Source organism: Megalobrama amblycephala, linkage group LG7, assembly GCF_018812025.1.
Source record: "Megalobrama amblycephala isolate DHTTF-2021 linkage group LG7, ASM1881202v1, whole genome shotgun sequence".
In the NCBI taxonomy this organism is placed as follows: domain Eukaryota; kingdom Metazoa; phylum Chordata; class Actinopteri; order Cypriniformes; family Xenocyprididae; genus Megalobrama; species Megalobrama amblycephala.
This window is the reverse complement of record NC_063050.1, coordinates 3,589,475-3,612,848: the sequence shown is the minus strand read 5'-3', so window position 1 is coordinate 3,612,848 and position 23,374 is coordinate 3,589,475. Positions and strand designations below refer to the sequence as shown.

General features: G+C 36.6%; 1 protein-coding gene and 1 long non-coding RNA gene across 2 annotated transcripts; both read left to right on the top strand.

The window, feature by feature from the left end:
* The first annotated feature begins 434 nt into the window (after positions 1-434).
* Positions 435-5,534, top strand: LOC125271521 (polymeric immunoglobulin receptor-like). The gene is made up of 9 exons (XM_048195558.1): positions 435-529; positions 628-964; positions 1,992-2,362; positions 2,470-2,775; positions 2,876-3,190; positions 3,270-3,572; positions 3,646-4,071; positions 5,402-5,415; positions 5,511-5,534. Exons 1-9 carry the CDS (start codon positions 478-480, stop codon positions 5,532-5,534), a joined length of 2,148 nt encoding a protein of 715 aa, XP_048051515.1. The 5' UTR covers positions 435-477.
* Positions 5,535-6,304: 770 nt separating this feature from the next.
* On the top strand, positions 6,305-7,701 carry LOC125271191. Its single transcript, XR_007185532.1, has 2 exons — positions 6,305-6,628; positions 6,738-7,701. It is a non-coding gene; the product is annotated as an uncharacterized LOC125271191 (long non-coding RNA).
* Positions 7,702-23,374: the final 15,673 nt, after the last annotated feature.

Below are 23,374 nucleotides of genomic sequence, written 5' to 3'. Positions count from 1 at the left end.
TGCTTTTAGAAAACAGGCTGAATTTTCAGTCCATGCTGACTTTAAGACTATAGAAAGTATTTTTTTTCCTCATGTCAATTCTTCTCTGATTCCCCCAGTGACGACTACAGGCCTCTACCGGTTCTCATAATCTAGTTTTTCTCAGTGTTTTTCATGCTGTGCTGTTTGTAATCTTGAGCACCATCATCACTCATCGTTTCAGATCAGTTTTTGTTTGCTTTGCATTTGTGTTTTAAGGACAGAGACTTCTGTGTCACTCATTTTAGTGATGTGTCATCTGCTTCTATATGTTTCTCTGCATGTCTTTCACACATTTCACCACACGTACCACCCTGTTAGTGGTGCAGATGGGTGGAACAGTTATAGAGAATAAGGAAGCAGAGGTGTGAGAACAATCGATGGAAGATGTGCGTACATTTATGTGTGATCTGATACGACTCTTTCTCTGGATATCTGCGAGACTGAAGTCAATCTGGAATGAGGGCTGCCATCATCATCTTCATCTTCATCACTCTCTGCCTGATCTCAGGTCAGTTCTTCACTGGTCAGTCTGGGTCAAATAATATATTATATGATCTAGATTGATGATATATAATAACCCAGAGCAAATGAACTTGTGTTTGGCAGGTCAGGAACTTTGTTTCAGTGTGTTTGGATGCGCTGGAGGGAGTTTGATGTTCAAGTGTTTGTACAAGAATCAGAATGATCAGCATAAAGGGAAGTATTTCTGCAGAGACAGGAACTGTAAAGTGGGCATCAGTTCCAAGCTTCAGAACCGCTGGGATTATAACGGGAGATTCGTTCTGTATGATGATGAAAACAGCAGATTCTTCACAGTGTTTATCAAGAACCTCAGCAGAGAGGATCATGGGAAATATACATGTGGAAACACTCAGAAATGGAAACATGATGTTGATTTAGAGGTGAACAGAGGTATGTGTGACACTTTATATTTTTTATTATAGTACTTTTAAGGTACACTATGGAAGATTTTTGAGTAAAAAATAACAAAAATTAAATACTGAGAAAGTAAATCAAAGTTCAAAACAGTTTTCATGCCCTACCCTGATTCACAACCATAAGCTTATAATAAAAATTCATAATTTGAGCTATTGGGTTGAATTATGCTGGAAAAATTGTCGTTCATGTTTCTTCCCAGCTGGCACAGTACATAAATGTAAAGTCCAACTAATCCAACTTTGGTCAGACAACAAATTTTGATTGAAAATGAAAATCTGGTTGACATCTAAATGTCAATTTAAAAAAAAAAAAAAAAAAAAAAAAAATACACAGGGTGCCAAATCAGACCATTATATGATGATTATATCTTTATCTTCAATAAGAAGACAGGAATTTTATCATTTTCTTTTCACTATATATACTACCATGCATGTCACCTTTTTAAAGGGGTTTTTAATTTTTAAAGTTTTTTTTTTTTTTTTTCGGCGCTCAACAGAGTCTGCATCTGGTGCCTGCTGGGATCTGTAAGAAGAAAAAAAACAAGACGGGTTTCTATGTGTAACTTGTCTGTTTAGATAACATTTTCTGGATTTATGCCTTGCACAATGGACATTTTTCTGTCAATATGTCTTAACAAAAAAATGACAGATCAGAGATTTTCCAGAAAGCAAGGTTAACTTTCTGTCACATTTACCTTCAACTCTCAGTTGATTATCCCAAACCTTGCTAACTCGAGGTATGCAGGTTCAAAGCTGGAGTAAGTTCAGAGACATTCTCAACAGAGTGCAGGAGTTACCATGGAAACAGATGCTAAGAAGAAGTACGCTATATTTCGTGTCGATTTACATTACATTTACAGTGTTTTTATTAATGTGAACATGAATTATATTGTTTGTTTGAAACAAATTATAAATAACAACTGTACAGAAACCTAAAGAAAAAAAATCTGAAAATCTAAAAAAAACAAACAAATCTGAGGCCAAAGTTCCCTAGTGCACCTTCAATAATACTAATGATGTTTTATATTTCAGTCAGTGCATGTCACAAGGTTTTGTTGTATCATTTTCAGAGTCTGGTTGTGGGACGTCTGTTATCCTGGATGAGTATGTTGGAGAAACAATCTCTTTCCACTGTGAATATGATGATAAGTTTAAATCACACACCAAAGTCTTCTACAGACTGAAAGAGGGTCCTGTCCATGTGCTGAACAGCTCACAATCATCACAATCATCTGAGGAGAAGATCATTCTGTCTGACAGTCGTGAAGATCATTTTAATGTGACCATTAGAGACATTTCTGCAGACGACGGAGGAGTTTATTTATGTGGAGTGGAGAGATACGGATCAGATCCATCAATTACTCACATATCCTTCATTAAAGAAATTCAGCTGAATGTTTATAGTGAGTTTAGTTTAATGAAAAAAATACTTACAGATCTAAATAAGAAATGTTAATCCCTCCTGACTTTTAATAACTGAATAAATCAAGAAATAAATATTGGTTTTCAGGTCGAAACGCTTCTGTCCAGGTTCAGGCCTACTCCAGTAAATCAGTCTTCATCACGTGTAAATTTCTACAAGAGTTCAGAAAAAAGAAGAAATTCATCCAGAAAGATTCATCACAGAAGATCATTGTTGATGAACAGAATCAATGGGTCCGTCATGATAAAGTTCACATGTATGATGATTCCAGTGAAGGACTTCTGAAGGTTTTTATCAGTGATTTAACAGCGGCTGATGAAGGAACGTACAGGTGTGGAGTGAATATCGCTGATGATGATCTGTTCACTGACGTCACACTGACAGTAAATCAAGGTAAAGAGATTCTGTCGGGAGCTTCATCAGATACTTTCTAGCAGTTGTATTGCTAGATACCTTTGATATTATATATTTTTCATTGTTTTTGTATGTATAGTTGATCATTTTCGTGCATCAAGTAAAGCATCTGCTGTTATTGGTGAAAGTGTGAATCTCACCTGCGATTTCCCTGAGAAACACGGCGAGACCTTCAAACACATCTGCAGAGAGAACGAGCAGAAGATATGTGAGAGCATCAGTTCATCAGAGCAGAAACGCTTTGAGTTTTCTGTCAGTTCAGCAGGAGTTTTTACAGCGATCATCAGTAATGTGAGCGAGAGAGATGCTGGAGTTTACTGGTGTGGAGCAGAAACCAGAGACACACATCTGACTTCTGTCTCTCTCACCAATCAACATCACCTCACTGTGACCAGTACGTACAGTCACCATAAACCAGATAACATGTGCATTCATTGCAGGATATAAACACTTTCATTCTCTTTGACTATTAATGCCTCCAGTGGTCGGACGTGAAGGAGATTCATCAGAGATCAAATGCCCTTATAATGCAAAACATTCAAGAGAAGTAAAGCATCTTTGCAAAGGAAAGTGTTTCACTGAAGATGCTCAAAATATCATTCGATCAGATGAATCCCATGAGAATAAAACAAAGATTTCAGCAAAGGATGAGCCTAAACTCAATCTCTTCACTGTGACCTTGAGTGAGCTGAGAGCAGAGGATGCTGGGATATACTGGTGTGCAGTGAGAGATGAGTTTAATCTTCACACTGAACTCATGATCGTCATGAAAGATGGTGAGGGGGTTTCTGGAGAAAATCTCAATGTTTCTGATCATTCTGTTCTCATACTCATATTTTCTCTCTTCAGCGGTCACTCGTGAAGCGTCTGTCGGAGGATCAGTGTCCATCAGCTGTAAGTTCATCAGGAATCACATGAGGATTTTCTGCAGAGGAGATCAGCCGAACATCTGTGTGCGAGACGGAGTTCGTGTTTCATCGAATAAGAGAACAAATGGGCGATTCTCTCTGACTGATGAAACCTCAGCTGGAGTCTTTACTGTGAACATCACCGACCTGACAGAAGAGGATTCTGGGAAATACTGGTGCGCAGAGGAGAGTTCTGGGTCGTACATATTCACTGAAGTTCATCTACATGTGATCAGAGGTAAAATATTAATTAAACTCATGATAACAATTGTTTTTTGCTTAAAAATTATAATTGCAATAATTTGTCTCGATTGTTGTAATTTGAGAAATGTCTTTTTAAATTTATTCACAATTATTGCACTTTCAAGTAAGCGCAAATTATCTTATTTATTATATCATATACATTAACACACTCTAAACTGCGGAAGAGGATTAGGGCCAAGCAATAATAAAAAAAATAAAGCCATTTTGAGATTAAAGTTGTTAAATTTCGAGGGAAAAAAAAGTCGGAATAAAATGTTGTGAATAAACAAGAAAAAACTCGTTAAATATCGAGAAAAGCGTTGAGATAAAATGTTGAGAATAAACTCATTAAATTACAAGAACAAATTTGTTAAATTATGAGAAAAATGTTGTTAAATTATGTGAAAAAAAGGACAAAAAAAATGAGTGTAACACACTCGATGTGTGTCATACGGAAGAGTGTCGTGTTCGTTGCATAGAGGACATGACAGAGTTGGATGACTTAGTGAAGCTTTATTTTAGACTTTCTTTCAGTAACAAAGAAATTCTATCAGCTTTAGCTAATTATAACGAACTTCAAAAGATAATTTGCAAGCGACTGGGTCTTTTTAGAAGAAAAAAACAGTCCAATTTGCGTGATGTACTCGCTTTTGTCCAGCATGAAATAACAACTAGTGGACAAATGCAAGGTTATCGCGATTCATCGAGGTTTCGTGGTTTCCCAGGATACCATTAGACGCATTATTAAACTTGTTGATCCTGAAGGTGTGGAATGTCGACAAAGGAGACGCTTGAGAAGACGCCAGTACAGCTGCACTGGCCCAAATGCACTCTGGCATATGGACAGCTATGACAAACTAAAACCATACAGCATTGCCATTAATGATGTATAGATGGTTACAGTCGTTTTATTCTATGGATGGAGGCGTACACAACCAACAACGACCCTAAAGTAATAGCCAGTTACTGGACTGTTGGATTGGACTTGGATTGGACATCGAGTGTGTTACTCTCAACATTTTATTTGTCCTTTTTTTCACATAATTTAACAACTTTTTTTTTTCATAATTTAACGAATTTATTCTCGTAATTTAATGAATTTGTTCTTGTAATTTAATGACTTTTTTCTCGTAATGTAATGAATTTATTCTCAACATTTTATCTCAACTTTTTTCTCAATTTAACGACATTTTTCTCATAATTTAACGAATTTGTTCTCGTAATTTAATGACTTTTTTCTTGTAATTTAACAAGATTATTCTCAACATTTTATTTAGACTTTTTTCTCGAAATTGAACTTTAATCTCGAGATAGTTTTTATTTTTTTATTATTGCTTGGCCCTAATCCTCTTCCGTACTAAACTGGTAAAACCATAAGGAGTTTCTCTCAAAACCTAAAACAGTGAAATTCCTAATAGTGATTTCAAATGATGTTAATGTTTTTCTCTCTATAGTCACACAGAGGCAAGTAAGTGCATTTATTCAGCAACTATTCAGCACCTTCATTTGAGCAGAATATCTCAATGAAGATCGATAAACTCACATGTTTATCAATGTTTTCAGATCAGCAGTAATTTCCCAGTGTAGAGAGCATGTGCACATGGTTGCCAGATTGCAAACATAAAGTAAAACTCAGACATGACATGTATCCTTTTTAAGAGAAAATGTTTGGGGGATTTAAACTCTTGACATCTGGCAACCGCACACATGAGAGCTTGTGAAGGCTTGGTACCAATGTCTTATAAAGTTTAACCAATGGGCCAAAATCAGAGCAATTACTTTTAGAGAAGCAGAAATCATAATCCTGATAAAATATGTATAAAATATATTATTGTGCAGCCCAACTTTCTACAGATGTTTTCAATGTAATCAGTTTTGGATGTACTGTCTCTTTAAAGCAGCACGCTGTAGTAAAGTCTGATGAACGGTCATGTTCACACCAGCTGAAAGAAAGCATTTCTTACAGATCCAGCAGGCACAGGATGTAGACTCGGTTGGTCAGACGTTGAATTTTGGTTGAAAAAAAAATGGGGTTGACCTCTAAACCTAATGTTTGTAGAGAGGTCACAGAGAGGTCACTGGAAGTCAATGTATTGTCAGGAAGACTTTGGTCAGATGTCAGATATTGGTTGAAAATCGGGTTGACATCTTAACTCAACGTCTGTTTGACATCAAGCACCAAAGTTGGGCAGATGTCTAATTTTGGGTAGAATAAACACCAACCCCCCCAGACACACACACACAATACAAAATAAATAGTGAAACGCATGGCAGTACAGGGTGCCAAATCCCTCAAGATCTCTCAGGAAGATTTGATTTCTTGACAGAATTTGTTCCTCTAATTAAACCATTAATGATTGTGTATATTCATAAACACCATCATCTGACACTGAAAGAGAAACATCCCAGGACAAAGAAAATCCTGGTAAGATCCAACAGATCCATTTCTCAGTTTGAGTTGAAAGTGATCACATGACACAGCTATAAAGATGAGTGTCAGATGTACAGCATGTGTATGAATGCTTGTAGATGAATGTCATGTGATCACCTTGTTTCTCTGTGACAATCTCTTTGCTTGATTTCAGGCTCTTCTCTGATAGTTGCTGTTTCTGTGGGTTTGATCCTGCTGGCTGTGTGTTTAGCGCTCGTGTTGCTCAAAATAAAATACAACCGTAAACACGGTGAGACACTCAAGCTACTGCATTTTTAATAAATCTGAGTTTGTCTCCCTCTGCTGTTCAGAAATACACACACAGATTAACCTCACACTTTCACTGCTCATTCACACAGGCATCGTTTCATCGACTCCAGCACAATTACCCACAATCCCCTCTGATGGGCTCCTGTTCACTGCTGTCAGTTTCCAGAAGCATGAAGAGTCTCTCAGTGACGCTGCTCTCGCCTTCAGCAACGAGGAGATTCACTCGGATTACACCACGGTCATTTACCACATTGTGCCAAATTCATTTTAGTTCAGCCTAAAGAAACTCTGGAATGAAATGTATTTTGATTCATTTGTTTCGCTCAAGCTTCCCCAAACACTTAATCAGGCCTCTATTTCTCTAATTTTAAAGAAAAATAAAGATCCCTTGCATTGCACTTCTTATCGGCCGATCAGCCTTCTTAATGTTAACTTTAAACTCTTGTCTAAGTTGCTGGCTTTACGGCTAGAATTCGTGCTACCAACCATAATTTCTCCAGAGCAGACAGACATTCATTTTTTAATATTAGAAAACTGTTCAACATTGTATATAATCCCTCTTCTTCTTCTGTCCTGGAGGCAATAATTTCATTAAATGCAGAGAAAGCTTTTGTCCGGGTGGAGTGGAAATATCTCTTTTACACTCTAGAGAAATTTGGCTTTGGTGATGAATTTATTTCTTGGGTGAGGTTATTATATTCTGCCCCCCAAGCATCTGTCAGAACCGACAATACCCGTTCTGACTATTTTTCCCTCCACCGGTCGACTTGCCAGGGATGTCCCTTGAGTCCACTCCTCTTTGCCATCGCTATCGAACCCCTTGCTATTGCACTGTGGTTTGATTCATCTATAGAAGGCATAAAAAGAATGGGTACAGAGCAAAAAGTGTCTTTGTATGCGGATGATCTCCTCCTTTATATTTCTGATTTGGCTAGGTCGATACCGGCAGCTCTTAATATTTTGAAATCATTCGGAATAATTTCTGGTTACAAATTAAATCTGAACAAAAGTGAAATTTTTCCACTGAATTCTGCAGCTAGGGACTATCCTTTAGTAATTTTCCATTTATGATTGCACACCATAGATTTACTTATCTTGGAGTCTGCATAACGGATAAATTCAAAGATCTTTTTAAATTTAACTTTGCTAATTTATTACTCCAGATGGAGAAAGATTTTGCACGCTGGTCTTTGCTTCCCCTATCCTTGGCTGGAAGAATTAATTCAGTTAAAATGAATATCCTTCCAAAATTCTCCTATTATTTTCAGTGTAAACCTATTTTCCTGCCTCAACACTTTTTTCGTAAAATTGATTCCCTGATCCTAGGGTTTATCTGGAATAAAAAGATACCCAAAATTCGTAAGATATTCTTTCAGAGACCCAAAATACTTGGGTGTATGGCTCTACCTAATTTACAATTTTATTATCGGGCTTCAAATCTCAGAGTCATGCAATGCTGGTTAAATCAGGATCAATCTCAGGATTCATCTGGATGGTTTAATATGGAGGCTACTTCATGCATGCCCACTTCACTGACAGCCTTATTACATGCCCACATGCCCCATGCACCCTCAATTTCCTAATCTCCCTAGAACTACTCCTATTGACTTTTTTTTCCAAAGCCCACACATATTATGAAGGGTATGATCTCATATCTTTATAATGCAGTTTGCACTTTGCGTGAATGCCCACTTGCAACTATTAAATCTCAGTGGGAGGAGGGCATAGGAGAAAATATTTCAGAAGAACAGTGGGAAAAGATTCTACGGTGTGTGCACTCTTCATCTTTTTGTGCCAGACATGCTCTGATTCAGTTTAAAATTCTCCACCGTACCCACTGGACCAAAGTTAGACTTTCAAAAATATATCCTGAAGTGGATCCCACATGTGACCGCTGTCACCGGGCCCATGCAACTACTGCACACATGTTTTGGTCCTGTCCCTCTCTACAAAATTATTGGTCCCAAATCTTTAAAACATTATCTGAAGTTCTTACAAATCATATTGAACCTCTGGCTTTGACTGCTTTATTTGGTACTCTTTCCCCTTCTCTTGATATGCCCAAATATAAGTCTGACTTCGTAGCCTTTGTCACACTGCTGGCATGGCGTTTAATTTTATTAAACTGGAAATCGGCTAAACCTCCTACTCATTCTTTATGGATTAAAGATATTTTCCATTTTATTAAACTAGAAAAAATCAGACACACAATGAAGGGATCCTCTGATAATTTCAACAGAATTTGGGGACCTTTCCTAGGATATGTAGTAAAATGAAAGGCCCTCATTCACCTGACTATACATCTCCTCTGGTAGTAATTCTTTTCCTCCCCCAGTATATAGACCGGTACCCTACTTTAGGGATATGTCGGCTGTGCTGAGTATGTTTAGTACCTTTTTGTACCTGTGATTTTATTTTGTAAAGAATTTTTTTTTGTACTATTTGCTTGTCTTACCATCTTGTTGTTGTTATTATTATTATTGTTATGTTTTTTTTTTTTTCTAGTATTAATTTTATTCTTTTGTTATTTGTTGTGTGGATCCTTTTATTAGCAAAATATATATATGGAGGTTATATAAGTATATGTATATGTTTTGTAATTGTATGTTATATTTTGTTGTTATGGAAAATTTAAATAAAGAAACTCTGGGCTTATTTTACACCATCACACTGATGTTATTACATGCTATTCTGCTTCAGCTCTCTATCCATCGCTAAATTACATGTATGTGTTTGTATGTTAGAATAATTTAAGTGTTTAGTTAATAAAGTCTTGTTCGTGTCACACCTATAGTTGTTTCTAGTTCATGTTCATATGCTGGAGTCCCTGATCATGCAGATTTTGGCTACATGCTCTGAGTAGAACTGTAGAGTAAGAACGATATTTCCCTTCCCCGGAAATGAACATTTCTTATAACAGTCACTGGACCTCATGTCCAAATCAGCCCCGAGCCCAAAACAGTGCTGTGTTTCCAGAAGCACCGCAGATCTTCACTAAAACCCGCCCATAACACTCCTCTCTGGATCAACATCACACAAACCATCATTTCACCAACACATGGAAGTTTTATCAGAAAACAACTCGGAAATAAAACAATAACAAGATCACAAAATGAACATGATAAAAGTGGCCGTTTGTTGGCATTTTTATTGTTCACTTAAAGATTTAAAACCAAAGCATTGATGTTTTACCACAGTTTTACAATAATAAGTGATACATTGATCATAATGAATTCATTTGTGTCCAGATTGCACATTTTGTATGTCTCCCTCATTTAACACACCTGATTCAGCTCATCAGTTCATTAGTACTTGAGTTGGGTGTGTCTGATCCAAACTGTGCAGTGGTGAGGGGTTCAGGACAGGATTGAGAAGCACTGCTGTAGCTGCTGATGCAGTGATACAGTACTGACATTAGCTCATGCATGCTGTTTCACAATAATGACCCAGGAAATATTTGTGAAAGGCTTTTTTTGAGACATTTAAGGACAATTAGAATATAAATTAGGATTTTTAATGCCATGAATTTCACCCTTTTTAACATTTTCCATAGTGTCTCAGTAACAAGATGATGCAAAGAAAATGAACAGAATAAGAACCAAATCCTTTGTGCAAATTGTTCACAGAAATTATATATTTATGTCTATAAGACAAGTCCAATAGGAAACTTATAGGAATGGTAATATGATCGAAATTCTAATTAAAATAGTACAATTTTCTTATTAGAATCCTTTAGTATTGTTTGACAAGGGGACGATGTCAAGGACGTCACCTGGTAACGTTCAGAGACGGTCACGATGTGGAGTTCTTTTAAGGTTTGGGGGACGTTATTTGTGAATCTTCAGGGAACATTCAGGAGGTTCTGGGAATGTTTAGGGGACTATTAGGACGTTCCCTCTAGGTTTCTACACTATTAATCAGGCATGAGCACTGTGTGTTCATGCTAAACACATTCAAAGATAAAACACAAAGCTGACAGACTCGCAATGTGATGAACATCATTTACAGTAATCCGGGGAAGTTCTTGTAAACTAAAGTCATCTTCTACTTTGTCATTTGAAAGCTCTGCGTAAGGAATGTTTTCTGGTGCTGCACCGGATTTAAATAGTCTGCCTGAGGAAAAACAAGGAAGTGACCAGGCATAGAGTCCATTCGGGTCCAGGACCTACTGGTTTAAAGAAATATCAGGTATCCAATGGTCCACAATATAATGACAGATAGCGAGCATTTACTATTTGCTTGTAATTTATTTTTATTGTTATTTTTTGACACCAACCAAGTAATGTTAATGTTCGATGACCAACACATCTCTTTCATTTAACCATCAACACTCTTAAACCAATGCCACACACACACACACACACACACACACACACACACACACACACACACACACACACCTCTCTTTTCTCCTCTGCTAGAGCTTGTTTCCTAATCTAGTTTTATAATACGAGGCATTGTATATTACGAATATTGTTGGCTCTGTGAAAATGACGAATGTTGATCTGTTGAATCATCTACGGTTGGTTTCAATTACAGGTGAAATATAATTTAATATTTAAATAATCAGCAAACCAAGACTAGAAAAGTCACTCCAATGCACCTTTATATCTGGATACCAGAATGATTGATGAAAACGGCTGCAGGATTGCATAAATATACATTTATTGAGCAGAAATTTTTATTGATAATTAAAGTAAAATACAAACAATTCAAAGCAGAACACAAGCATGATTATTAATATAATTTACTAAAAACAGAGGCAGAGTATTGTTTTATTTGTTCTTTTGAAGTTTATATATATATATATATATTCTGCTGCTCAGTATTAGCAATTCACAGTACTTTTTTAAGTTGTAATTACATTTTTAAATATCTATTTACAGTTTCACATTTCTAAAATATGTTAAAGTTCGCAAAGGAGGCTTGTAAATGAGGCTTATTTTTCTCAGCGTGATAAACATCACATCCCAGTAAAACACACTGACATGTATGACATCAAGTACATTTATAATGATAAATTGTTATTACAGATATTTTCTTTCTCTTGATCCGAGTGGCAGCGCTCATCACAGATTGGCTTATTGCTCACAACATAATGCTTCACTTCTGATGAACTGATGCTCACAAAGATTGAAGATAAAAAAAACAACAACAACAACAACAACAACAACAACAAAAAACAACAACAGAAGTCAACGTTTCCCAACAGTGACCTGTAACTGCTGAATAATTTGCTCAATGAAACCGAATGATTGTTGCTCAGTCATTATATTCTCAGTCACTGACATGATTCTTGATTTGAATTAAAAACTAAACTCCAGTGGTAATATTAGTTTGGTGTGATGCTGTGTTTGACAGATGCATAATCAGAGTTAATCTCGTTTTTACTGATGGTGACTGTAGCATCACTGAGAGACTCTTCATGCTTCTGGAAACTGACAGCAGAATACAGGGGTCCATCAGAGGGGATTGTGGGTAACTGTCCTGTAGAGTTAAGTGGATTCTGTAAATCAGAGGGGTTTGTGGGTAATTGTACTGTCGAGTAAAGTGGATTCTGTGAATCAGAGAGGATTGTGTTTAACTGGACAGTCGAATAGAGATGATCTGAGTCTTGAATCTCTTCTTGAGCCTGTAAGAAGAAAAATCCCCCAAACATGAAGTCTTAGTTCAAAGGTGTACAGCATATACAATCCAAGTTCTCACGTATCAGGGTTGCCAACTTTTGAATTTAGCTGGAATTGAATGAATGGCAAAACATCATTTTGTTGCATACCCCCTCTGTCACCGCTGTCAGTGTGGGAAATACTGGTTATATACCATACCATGTCAATATGTGTGTTCAACTTCATGCAGCGCTGCACAGACTGAATGGCATATGACATCAAAATACCATGAGAGCACAGCTTTCTAGTCGCTCGCATGATTCTTGATGTCAAACACCAAACCGTCTGTGCAGCACGTTAGCTTTTTAACTTGGTGTGAGATTTACTTGGACAGCATAAGAGCGTGAGGCAGAGATGGCAACCTTGAACATATTGAAGCACAGATCAGCTCTGAAACTCACCATATCACGATCTCCTGTCTCTCTTCTGTCTGATGATGAAATGACTCCTGTGTGAACAAGAGCAACATCTGAGACTGAGAAAAGACAAGATGATTTTAACTGTGTATTTCTGAACAGCAGAGGACGATAAACTCAGATTTATTAAAAATGCAGTAGCTTGTGTCTCTCACCGTGTTTACGGTTGTATTTTATTTTGAGCAACACGAGCACTAAACACACAGCCAGCAGGATCAAACCCACAGAAACAGCAACTATCACAAAAGAGCCTGAAATCACACAAAGAGATTGTCACAGAGAAACAAGGTGATCACGTGACATTCATCTACAAGCATTCATACACATGCTGTACATCTGACACTCATCTTTATAGCTGTATCATGTGATCACTTTCATCTTAAACTGAGAAATGGATCTGTTGGATCTTACTAGACTTTTCTTTATCCTGGGATGTTTCTCTATCAGTGTCAGATTTACTCAGATCACCTGTGGAACACAAATACGATTGTTTGTATATTATATTCTGTACAATGAAAGCAGACAGTAACTACCCAGCTAACAAATTATTGTTCTAAGAATGTTTTCCAAATGTTCAGTTTGGTTAGAAACATTAAAATCTGCAGTTTTTTTTTTTTTTTTTTTTTAAGGTTGGTATGATGTTCCTGAAACATTCTTTCAGCTTAATTTTTTACTAACAACTTAGCATTATGTTATAAATCAACACTGTTTTTGTTTTTAAATTCCAAGTATTTAAAAATGTCCAGCTTCCTTAATGTTAATAGAACATGATTTAAAGGGTAGTATGATTTTGCTGAAACATTCAAACACCTGCTTTTAATAAGCAGAATCAATGAAGGAAAGAGAAACAACAAGAACAAGAAACAAGAAACTACAACTGAGTTCCAGCCACAGCCTTGAAATCAACTGAAGATAAAAGACATTAAATCTCTGAAGATCTGGGGCCGTATTCACAAAATATCTTAAGGCTAAAAGTAGCTCCTAACTTGCAGATTTGGGAGAAACTCTTAAAAACAATGGGCGTGTCAGTCCTAATTTAAATTTTTGCTCTAAGAGTATTTCACAAAGCATTTTAGCACTAAAACTAGCTCCTAAATCTGTGAAACATTAGGAGTAGTCAAGAGGACTCCTAATCACTGAGACCAAAATCACAAACAATCCTAATCCACCCAAAGACACTGAACACCACTGAGGCAACAGCGATAGAGCCTTGGGTGCTGAACCTTTTCTTCATAAATGCAATACATTTTGATTTATAGATATGAATCTACAATGAGATGCCAAAAAAAAATCTTTAATAAATAAATAAATATTGTCTGATTACCTGTGGCAGTGGTTTTCATGAGTTCACACTTTCAAATGATTGAATAGAGTGAATATATATATATATATATATATATATATATATATATATATATATATATATATATATATATATATATATATATGTGTGTCACTAATTAAACATTATTATAACGTTTTTACATTATTATACAACATTATTATAACTAATTAAACGTTTATTATATATATATATATATATAATAAACGTATTTGGTGTGCTGTCCAAGGGGATCGAGCTTGGAATTTAGCCCAAAGTTCTCCCCGTATCCCCAGCCAAGAGTGAGGGACGGGTTGCCGGAGGGATGCAGAAAACTGTCGAAGTAACCATAGGCGAGTTGGCTCTCGACTGTGTATATATTCCTCCTCTCGAGCTGATTAGAAAGACCGTTTGAATGTGTTTCTCCCAAACTTTGTTTTAGAAAACATAATTTGTCGCTTGAATTCTGCATTCTGTTGAGCTGCAGACATACAATTAACTGTATATACTAGTTTAATTAGTGACACTTAGCCTACATTTTAAAACCTTTATGGCAACATTTTATTTTGACTATGGCAACATTTTTATTAAAAAATATTTATTTGAATAGGGCAACATTTGTATTTTAAAACCTTTATTTTAATATGGAAACATGACACCTCATTCTACAATATTTCTATGATTAAATCACTGACTCCTCCCCATCAGCCAATCACTGTGTGTTTACTCCATAGCAACGAGGTCAACCCCGCCCTTACTCTTAGCTTAAGACTTCAGTCTATTCCTTAGTAAAAGTTTGTCTCAGCAGCTTTGTGAATAGGTTTTAAGAGAAAACTCTTAGCTAAGAACTTTTACTGCTATTTAGGAGAACTCTTAGTGTTAAGATAAAATGTTTTGTGAATACAGCCCCTGATTAAACAACTCCATAAACAGAGATGGGCATAAATACAAAATACTGTGTGGGAAAATGTATTTAAATACAAATACAGTATTTTGTATTTTGAAAATACACAAAATACATGTGAAATTGAAGATTCAGTGCAGGTATCCCTATTAGGCTGAAATCTATCTGGGCCTATTCTGAATGCCAAAAAGCATTTAGATGTGTGCAACTACTTAGAAACTTTCGTTTTAATTTTATATACCTCTTCCCTTCCCCTGCCCTGTAGGAAATAAAAAACTACAAAAAAAACCCCCAAAAAACTAATTTGTAACTTTTATTATGTTTTATCACCATCATTAAAAGCCAATGTGACAATGTGTAATTTGTTAAGCTAATTATAAATAGTCACAGTGAATTAAGAAACTACATAGGCCTACGGACTTTTAATTCCTTACCTCATTTCTGCACTCTCTGTCATTCTCTCTCTCTCTCTTTCTTAAGTGCTTGCTTCCTTGCTGGTAATTACAAATAAACTTATGTAGTGCAAAATAGCAGCCATTTATATACTTACTTCTGACAAGGTTACAATGTAGTCTATTACTTATGGTGAACACTATTAAAAAAAACTGTAAAACTGTGGGAACCTTTTCTGCTATATAGCAAAGAATAGGGATGGGTGATATGACAATATATGGCATGGTTTCACAATTATCAACATCAGTTTTGATACCACAGCAAAAACTGAATTTCAAACTCTTTTGATGCTTTTTTTTACGCAAGCAGTATAGTAACTTTTATATTTATTTAATGTAAAGTTTATTTGTTTCTATATACATAATTAGAAAATATAAAGTTTATCTAAAATAAAAATTTTTTTAATTAGAAATCATTTGGCACTTTTTTTGGTGAACAATAAAACTAAAAGTGTAGTGTATCTTTCATCATTGTCATCACAAATGCACACAATCACTACACTAAACTGATGGAGACAGACAATGATTAGCCTAATTATTTCGTTTCTACATAAACAAACATTTGCATAGATGGGTAAACACAATCACAATTTGGAAATGTGTCCAGTTACATTTTCATAAAGCACCATGTTTGTAAAATTTAAAATGATTACATTTACAAAATGAGCCTGCATAGCAGAAATAATGAATAAAGTAATGGTCGGTGTTTAATACAATCGTTAATTGAAATAAAATAATTAATGAATTAAAAAACATATATAACACAGTATTGTTCAATTTAGTGTTATACATATGTTATCATATTAATATGTTTTGTTCTAATGTCTCAAGTCACAATTTCAAGTTTACTGGGTTTAACTTGATTATTTGGGTAGGGTTTAAGAAGTGTACTAAAAAACTTTTTCACATGTGTCGTCAAAATGACCTATAACCTAATCAGTTTACATGGGAAGAAATCCATTTATTCACAAACTTCTCACGAGACGAGTGTTTGACAAATTATTCGGCAAACTACTTCCTCTCATTGCTGCTTTTTGGTGGTTTGGAGAACAATTACTCAGAGTCGCCCTCTGTCGTTTTTCACAGAATTATACAATGGAGAGCACGTCAAGCATAAAAGCCTAACTGTGTGTTCACACCGCCGGCGGCGAGAGCGTCAAAGTGACGCTAGTCATTCATTTTCAATGAGAGCCGGCGGCGAGCTCCGGCGAGAGCGGCGCGGCGCGTCTTGGACGGTGAGAGCGTCGAGGAGAGTTGAAATTAGGTTAACTTTATGGTAATGAGCTATGACGCTGTTCGGAGGCAACCAATTGGAATGTAGAGGTCCTCGCTTGAGAGGCTTCCGATTGGTTGACGCGACTTGTCATTTACTTTGACCCTCCCGTCGGCGGCGGTTTGAACGAACAGTACAGCGTTGTTGGCAGGGCGGCCAAGGCGATTGTTGACGCTCTCGCCGGCGGCAGTGTGAACGCACGGTAATAGGTTTACTGAGGAGCGCGCGCAGTAAGCAGGTAACAGGTTCATGGCGTAGAGCCATGCGAATTGCGAAAGTATAAACAAGGCTTCAACTGCACAAAGCTAAAGAGAAAGCGGAAAGTCCTATCTAAACATTGTAATGTTTATGTGTACGAAGCCATGCTTGCTGATATTGTGGTCTATAACTCCTCCCCGAACTCACGTGAACGAGCAGCGATTTGCCTGTGATTTCGGGCATTTGTCTGCGATTTCTCAAAACCTGTCGGCGAGCCAAAATCGGGGCTAAAATCATGCAGTCTGAACTCGGCTTAACATGCAGTAATGTTAAAGGGATAGTTCACCCAAAAATGAAATTTTGATGTTTATCTGCTTGCCCCCAGCGCATCCAAGATGTAGGTGACTTTTTTCTTCAGTAAAACACAAATGATGATTTTTAACTCCAACCGCTGCTGTCTGTCAGCCAAATAATGGGAGTAGATGGGGACTTTGGCTAAAAGAGTCAAAAAAAGCTTGCTTAGACAAATCCAAATTAAACCCTGTGGCTCGTGACGACACATTGATGTCCTAAGACACGAAACGATCGGTTTGTGATGTCTGATCGCGCTCTGACAGCGGCAGTGATGTCTGATCGCTCTCTGACAGCGGCAGTGATGTCTGATCGCGCTCTGACAGCGGCAGTGATGTCTGATCGCGCTCTGACAGCGGCAGTGATGTCTGATCGCTCTCTGACAGCGGCAGTGATGTCTGATCGCTCTCTGACAGCGGCAGTGATGTCTGACACTCATTAAAGTATATGCGCGAGACATTTCCGTTGTCAGAGCGTGATCAGACATCACTAACCGATGCTGAACGGAGTTGGACATAGTCGTGTATTAGAGGTAAAAAATTATATAAATACTGTTCGGTTTCTCACACAAACCGATCATTTCGTGTCTTAGGACATCAATGTGTCGCCACGAGCCGCAGGGTTTAATTTGGATTTGTCTAAGCAAGCTTTATTTACTCTTTTAGCCGAAGTCCCCATCTACTCCCATTATGTGGCTGACAGGGGGGGATTGGGGGGCGTGTCTGGTCTGAACCTGGTCTGAACTAGTTGATGCATGAAAACAACACCCTGATAAAGAGGTTGACTGTCTCAAAGTATTTTGAGTATTTTGAAAATACAAAAATACTCATCTTAAATGTATTTAAATACAAATTACATTTGATTTTTTCCAAAGGCTTTAAAATACAAAATACAAAATAGTATTTTGTATTTCAAATACGTATTTTAAATACATGTATCTGAAATACTGCCCATCCCTGTCCATAAACAGCATTACCAGCTTCACTTATTACTAACCTGACTGACTTTATTTCTGTCACACGTCTACAGAAGCTCTTATAAACAGAGGTTTAGGTGATATTTTATTGAATTTTTTTTTTATTTGTATGGTGATCAGTGTTTGATTTAGTTGGGCTCTTGACCCTTGACTTTTGTTATTTTATTTCTTTTTCAACAATTGCAAGTGTCTTCAGTGAACATTTGTGCATTTCTCAAGAAAGAGAAAGATAAAAATCCAATTCTCATCACTTTCATCTCAAACTGAGCAACGGATCTGTTGGAACTTACCAGACTGTTCTTTGTACTGGGATGTTTCTTTTTTATTTTGTTCTGAAAATACACAATCATAGAGCACCGATTGTTAAATTAGAGGAACAAATTCTGTCAAGAAATCACACACTGTTGGATCTTACCAGATTTTTCTTTGTCCTGGGATGTTTCTCTTTCAGTGTAAGATGTCGTCGTTTCTGAAAATACACAATCATTGAGCACCGATGGTCAAATTAGAGGAACAAATTCTTTTATTATTTACAGGGGGTATGTTTACAATGATATACTGAAAACAGAAAAGTTTATTGTGTACTGACGAAATAATGTTCAGTTTTTTGCATAGACCAATCGTTTCTGTAGTGAACAGCAAATATGATGGCACCAGAGCTTCACAACAGAAGTTCACACTTCAAAACAAGAATCCTTTTGTCTCACTGTGCTTCAGACAAAAGGGTGTGATAGGATCCTCAACGACAGCTAAAGGACTATTGTAAGGTGGAGGGCAGGAAAGACGACATTAACAGCCCATTGATCACAGGATAATCTCATCACGAGTTGCCTTTATTCACCCTATCTCCATGCCTGAGACCAATGTGTGAACAATCATGGACTCTCAGGGCCACCAAACCGATTCTGGCTAGAGCACAGCAAGAACAAAGAAAGGCCTCAAGAAAAAGACAATTTCTAAACATATTGGCTTGAAATCACCAAAAATGGGACCTGGGGTGCTACGACCCAATCACATCACCACAGCAGAAAAGGCGGGGATTAGTAATCACCTCCCCAATTGGATGGAATAAAGGATTTCCCAAGTGAACAAACCCTTGTTCTGAGTTTCTGACCTGACGAAGGAAGCAAGGTGAGACTCTTGCGAGTAAACCTTTCACCGCACGGACCTTCAAGCAGCCCAACTGCTTCTGTCGAGGTCTTTGACTCTTGACCTGCATAACTCAAGTACCTCCAACCTACAGAAGATCCTGCGGATCGAACACCATCTGACCTACAGTTCTCTGGATTACACAAAGACCTCCAGCACTCAGTGCAGCTCTGCAGCGGTTGGAAAGCAATCCAGTCTCCCACTGCACACAGAAGGATACCAGTGGACAACGTTTCCCATTCCCGGACTGATCACCCGACCAGGTGAAACGTAAATATAAGCTAAACAAACCTTTTCCCAAAGGCCTTGGCATGAGGTTGTTGCTATATGAGATTGTTATCTGTGTATAGACTGTTTATCTAGGGTCAGCGTACACAGATAGATACATTAGACACGTTATCTATATTCAGAGTAAATGCTTATTTACTATTTCATACCAGCATCCAGAAAGACCACAACTGACTCCTCATAGACTGCTATTTACCCATTCATTGCTTCATCCAATCCGTTGCTCATCTACTTGGCATTCATTATGTTAATATCCATTTGTTTAGTAGTTTGTAATTTCTGTTTGATTATTGATTCAATTTTCTTTGTAGTTTAGTCATTTTCCTTAGTAGTATTTAGTGAGTGTGATATTTTACTCTTGTTTATCTTTTTGTTAATAAATTCATTTTTACTGTAAACTGTGTCATTCTTGTGTTGATAATCAGAGGCTCTACAAGCTTGCCCGAATCTCACTAAATCCTCCAGATTTGTCAGATGACAAAATTCCTCCAGTTTATAAAATATTAATTCAGTTAACAATCTTCTATGATTGGCTGGTGCCTCGAAATATTGGGGTAAAGGGATAATTCCCTTGTTGTAAAATTAATCAATTATGAAACAAATTCAATTTTAGCTGTAAAGCAGCTTCAGAAGATAATAGTGACCAGTGTTGGGAAAAGTTACTTTTAAAAGTAATGCATTGCAATATTGTGTTACTCCCTATACAAAGTAACTAACTGTGTTACATTACTTTTTCTCATTTGGGTTGGGCTGTTTGTTTGTTTGTTTTATAACAACAAAAAAGTTCTCTTTTTGGTAAATGTAAAGACCCTTTCACACCAGAAGTGAAATGAATATCCCTCAGGCTGAAGGAAATGCAAATTCACATTAGATTGTTCACATTAAATTGTACAGTAGAGGGTGTGAGATTACATCAGGATAAAAGATATCAAGTGTGCCAAGTCACAGAAAAAACATGTTCAAACCTGTTTGAATATGTGTTGACACAGAAGAGCTTTTTAGTGCATAATTTAAGTTTAGATCAATTTTGTTTTTGCATTGTATGGAAAAGAGCTGTGTGAACATTCAAAAACATCTTTTGTGCTCCACAAAAAAGCATCAACAACAAATAGTTAGTCGAGTCTGGATTGTCAGAAAGGTGAAGGGTTATCTCTGGGTGATCTGCAGTAAAATGAATCACATCTGTAAATAGAAACATTTTCTTTCTGCACGTTACTGGACTAAATAACTAAAAGGCAAAAGAAGTTTCTTGAACACAAGGGTTTTCAGTGCTTCCCGTTGCATGTGGTTTTCAGCTGGTGTGAACATGACCGTTCATCAGACTTTACCACAGCATGTTGTTTTAAAGAGACAGTACATCCAAAAATGATCACACTATAGAAAACTGGAAAAGATCCTGTAATTTTCTGCCAGATCACTATACAGTCATTTCCTTTAACCCTAAAACATTAATATGGAAAATTCCTTCATATTAGCAGTATTTTTACAGACTTTTTTTTTTTTTTTTTAAAAAAGTGGCCCTGGACTTTCTGGCATAGAGCGGCCCATCACAACCTGTCTGCAACAAATCACATTTATTAAAGGATTAGTTCACTTTCAAATAAACTTTTCCTGATAATTTACTCACCCCCATGTCATCCAAGATGTTCATGACTTTCTTTCTTCAGTCGAAAAGAAATTAAAGTTTTTGATGAAAACATTCCAGGATTATTAACATTCCGGCGCAAACTCCTGCGAGGACTTCAGAAGACGCAACATCTGGATCAACATGCACATTCCTAAATTTCTATAAATCCTAATTATTGTTAATATTTAATTCATTTTTCCAGGAGCTCATTGGTTCTATCTTCAATTAATTTGCTAACAATGATTGTAAATGAATTGCCTAAATTATTACATTTTTTGCTATTTGCATTCTCTAAATTGTAATGTTGACATTCTCTGTAAAGCTGCTTTGAAATTATATGTATTGTGAAAAGCTCTATACAAATAAACGTGAATTGAATTGAATTATTCTATTTATAGTGGACTTCAATGGCCTCCAGATGGTTGAAATTCAAAATTACAGCGTAAGCTTTTTGAAGAATACGGAAAGCGGAAGCACTGACAAAGGCGATCATTTGTTTCTATAAATCATATACTGTACATTTACAACATTTTTTTCAAAATTGACCGATGGTTTCGCTAGATAAGACGCTTATTCCCCGTCTGGTATCGTTTAAAGCTCTTTGAAGCTGCACTGAAACTGTAATTTTGACCTTCAACCATTTGGAGGCCACTATATGGAGAATAATCCTGGAGTGTTTTCATCAAAAACGAAATGAAAGAAAGACATGGACATCTTGGATGACATGGGGGTGAGTAAATTATCAGGAAATTTTTATTTGAAAGTGAACTAATCCTTTAATGAATTACTGGCATATACTTCTTACATTATAATTTGTCTTTCCTGGTGTACATGCAAATAGTAAATAATTTTGAAGACAAACAGCTCTTTCACATATGAGGGACAGTTTAATACCACTAAATCAGTCCATATAACACACTGCTCTGGTATGATCTAGAACAAGGGTTCCCAACCACAGTCCTGGAGTCCCCAACACTGCATGTTTTCCATGTCTCCTCAATCAAATACACCTGATTCAGATCATCAGCTCATTAGTCAAGACTCCAAGACCTGAAATGGGTGTCAGACTAAGGAGAGATGCAAAATGTGCAGTGTTGGAGTGCCTCCAGGAACGTGGTTGGGAACCACTGGTCTAGAAGTCTTGCAAGTCTTTTTTATGGTGCATTTCTGGTGGTTATAGTATTTGTCCAGTGCTTGAAGTGGAAAAATAAAAGTGCCAGTTAACTGGATGCTCAGTTCAAAACGCGTTTCTGAAGAAGGGAGGGCACGGTGGGCTTCTGTACATGCAACATGTCAGAAGTGACGGTACGCGAGGAAAACTGGCTAAAGGTAAAAATAGAGGTACTGTGTACCAGCGTATACCGGCCCACTTCGAGCACTGGATTTGTCCATTCAGGAGCTTGATATCTCCTGTCATTTTATGGAATAGAGCTCCAACTGTGGAAAAGAGTAACAATTCTTATGATGATGAAAATGACAGTAAATACATAGTAATATTGTGAGATATTAACTTTTTCCTATGTGAATATATAGTAAAGTGTAGTTTATTCCTGTGATCAAAGCTGAATTTTCAGCATCATTACTCCAGTCTTCAGTGTCACATGATCCTTCAGAAATCATTCTAATATGATGATTTGATGCTCAAGAAACATTTATTAATTTATCAATGTTGAAAACTGTTGTGCTGCTTCAGATTTTTATGGGAAAACGTGATATGCTACAATTCAAAAGTCTGGGGTAAGATTAAAAATAAATAAAATGAATACTTTTATTCGACAAGGACACATTAAATTGATTTAAGTGACAGTAAAGTCATTTATAATTTATACAAATTATTTATATTTCAAATAAATGCTGTTCTTTTGAACTTTCTATTCATCAAATAATCCTGACAAATGAAAGTACCAAGTCAAGTCATCTTCATTTATATAGCGATTTTCACAATACAGATTGTTTCAGAGCAGCTTCACAGTGATAACAGGAAAATTAATGGACAGAGATTGTGTTGGCTTTACAGCAGCTGTAAGAAAATATTATTATCGAGCTAAAGTAGGTTTTGATTGAATCACTTCCGTTGTAAGAATTGTTAATTATTACTTTAGGAG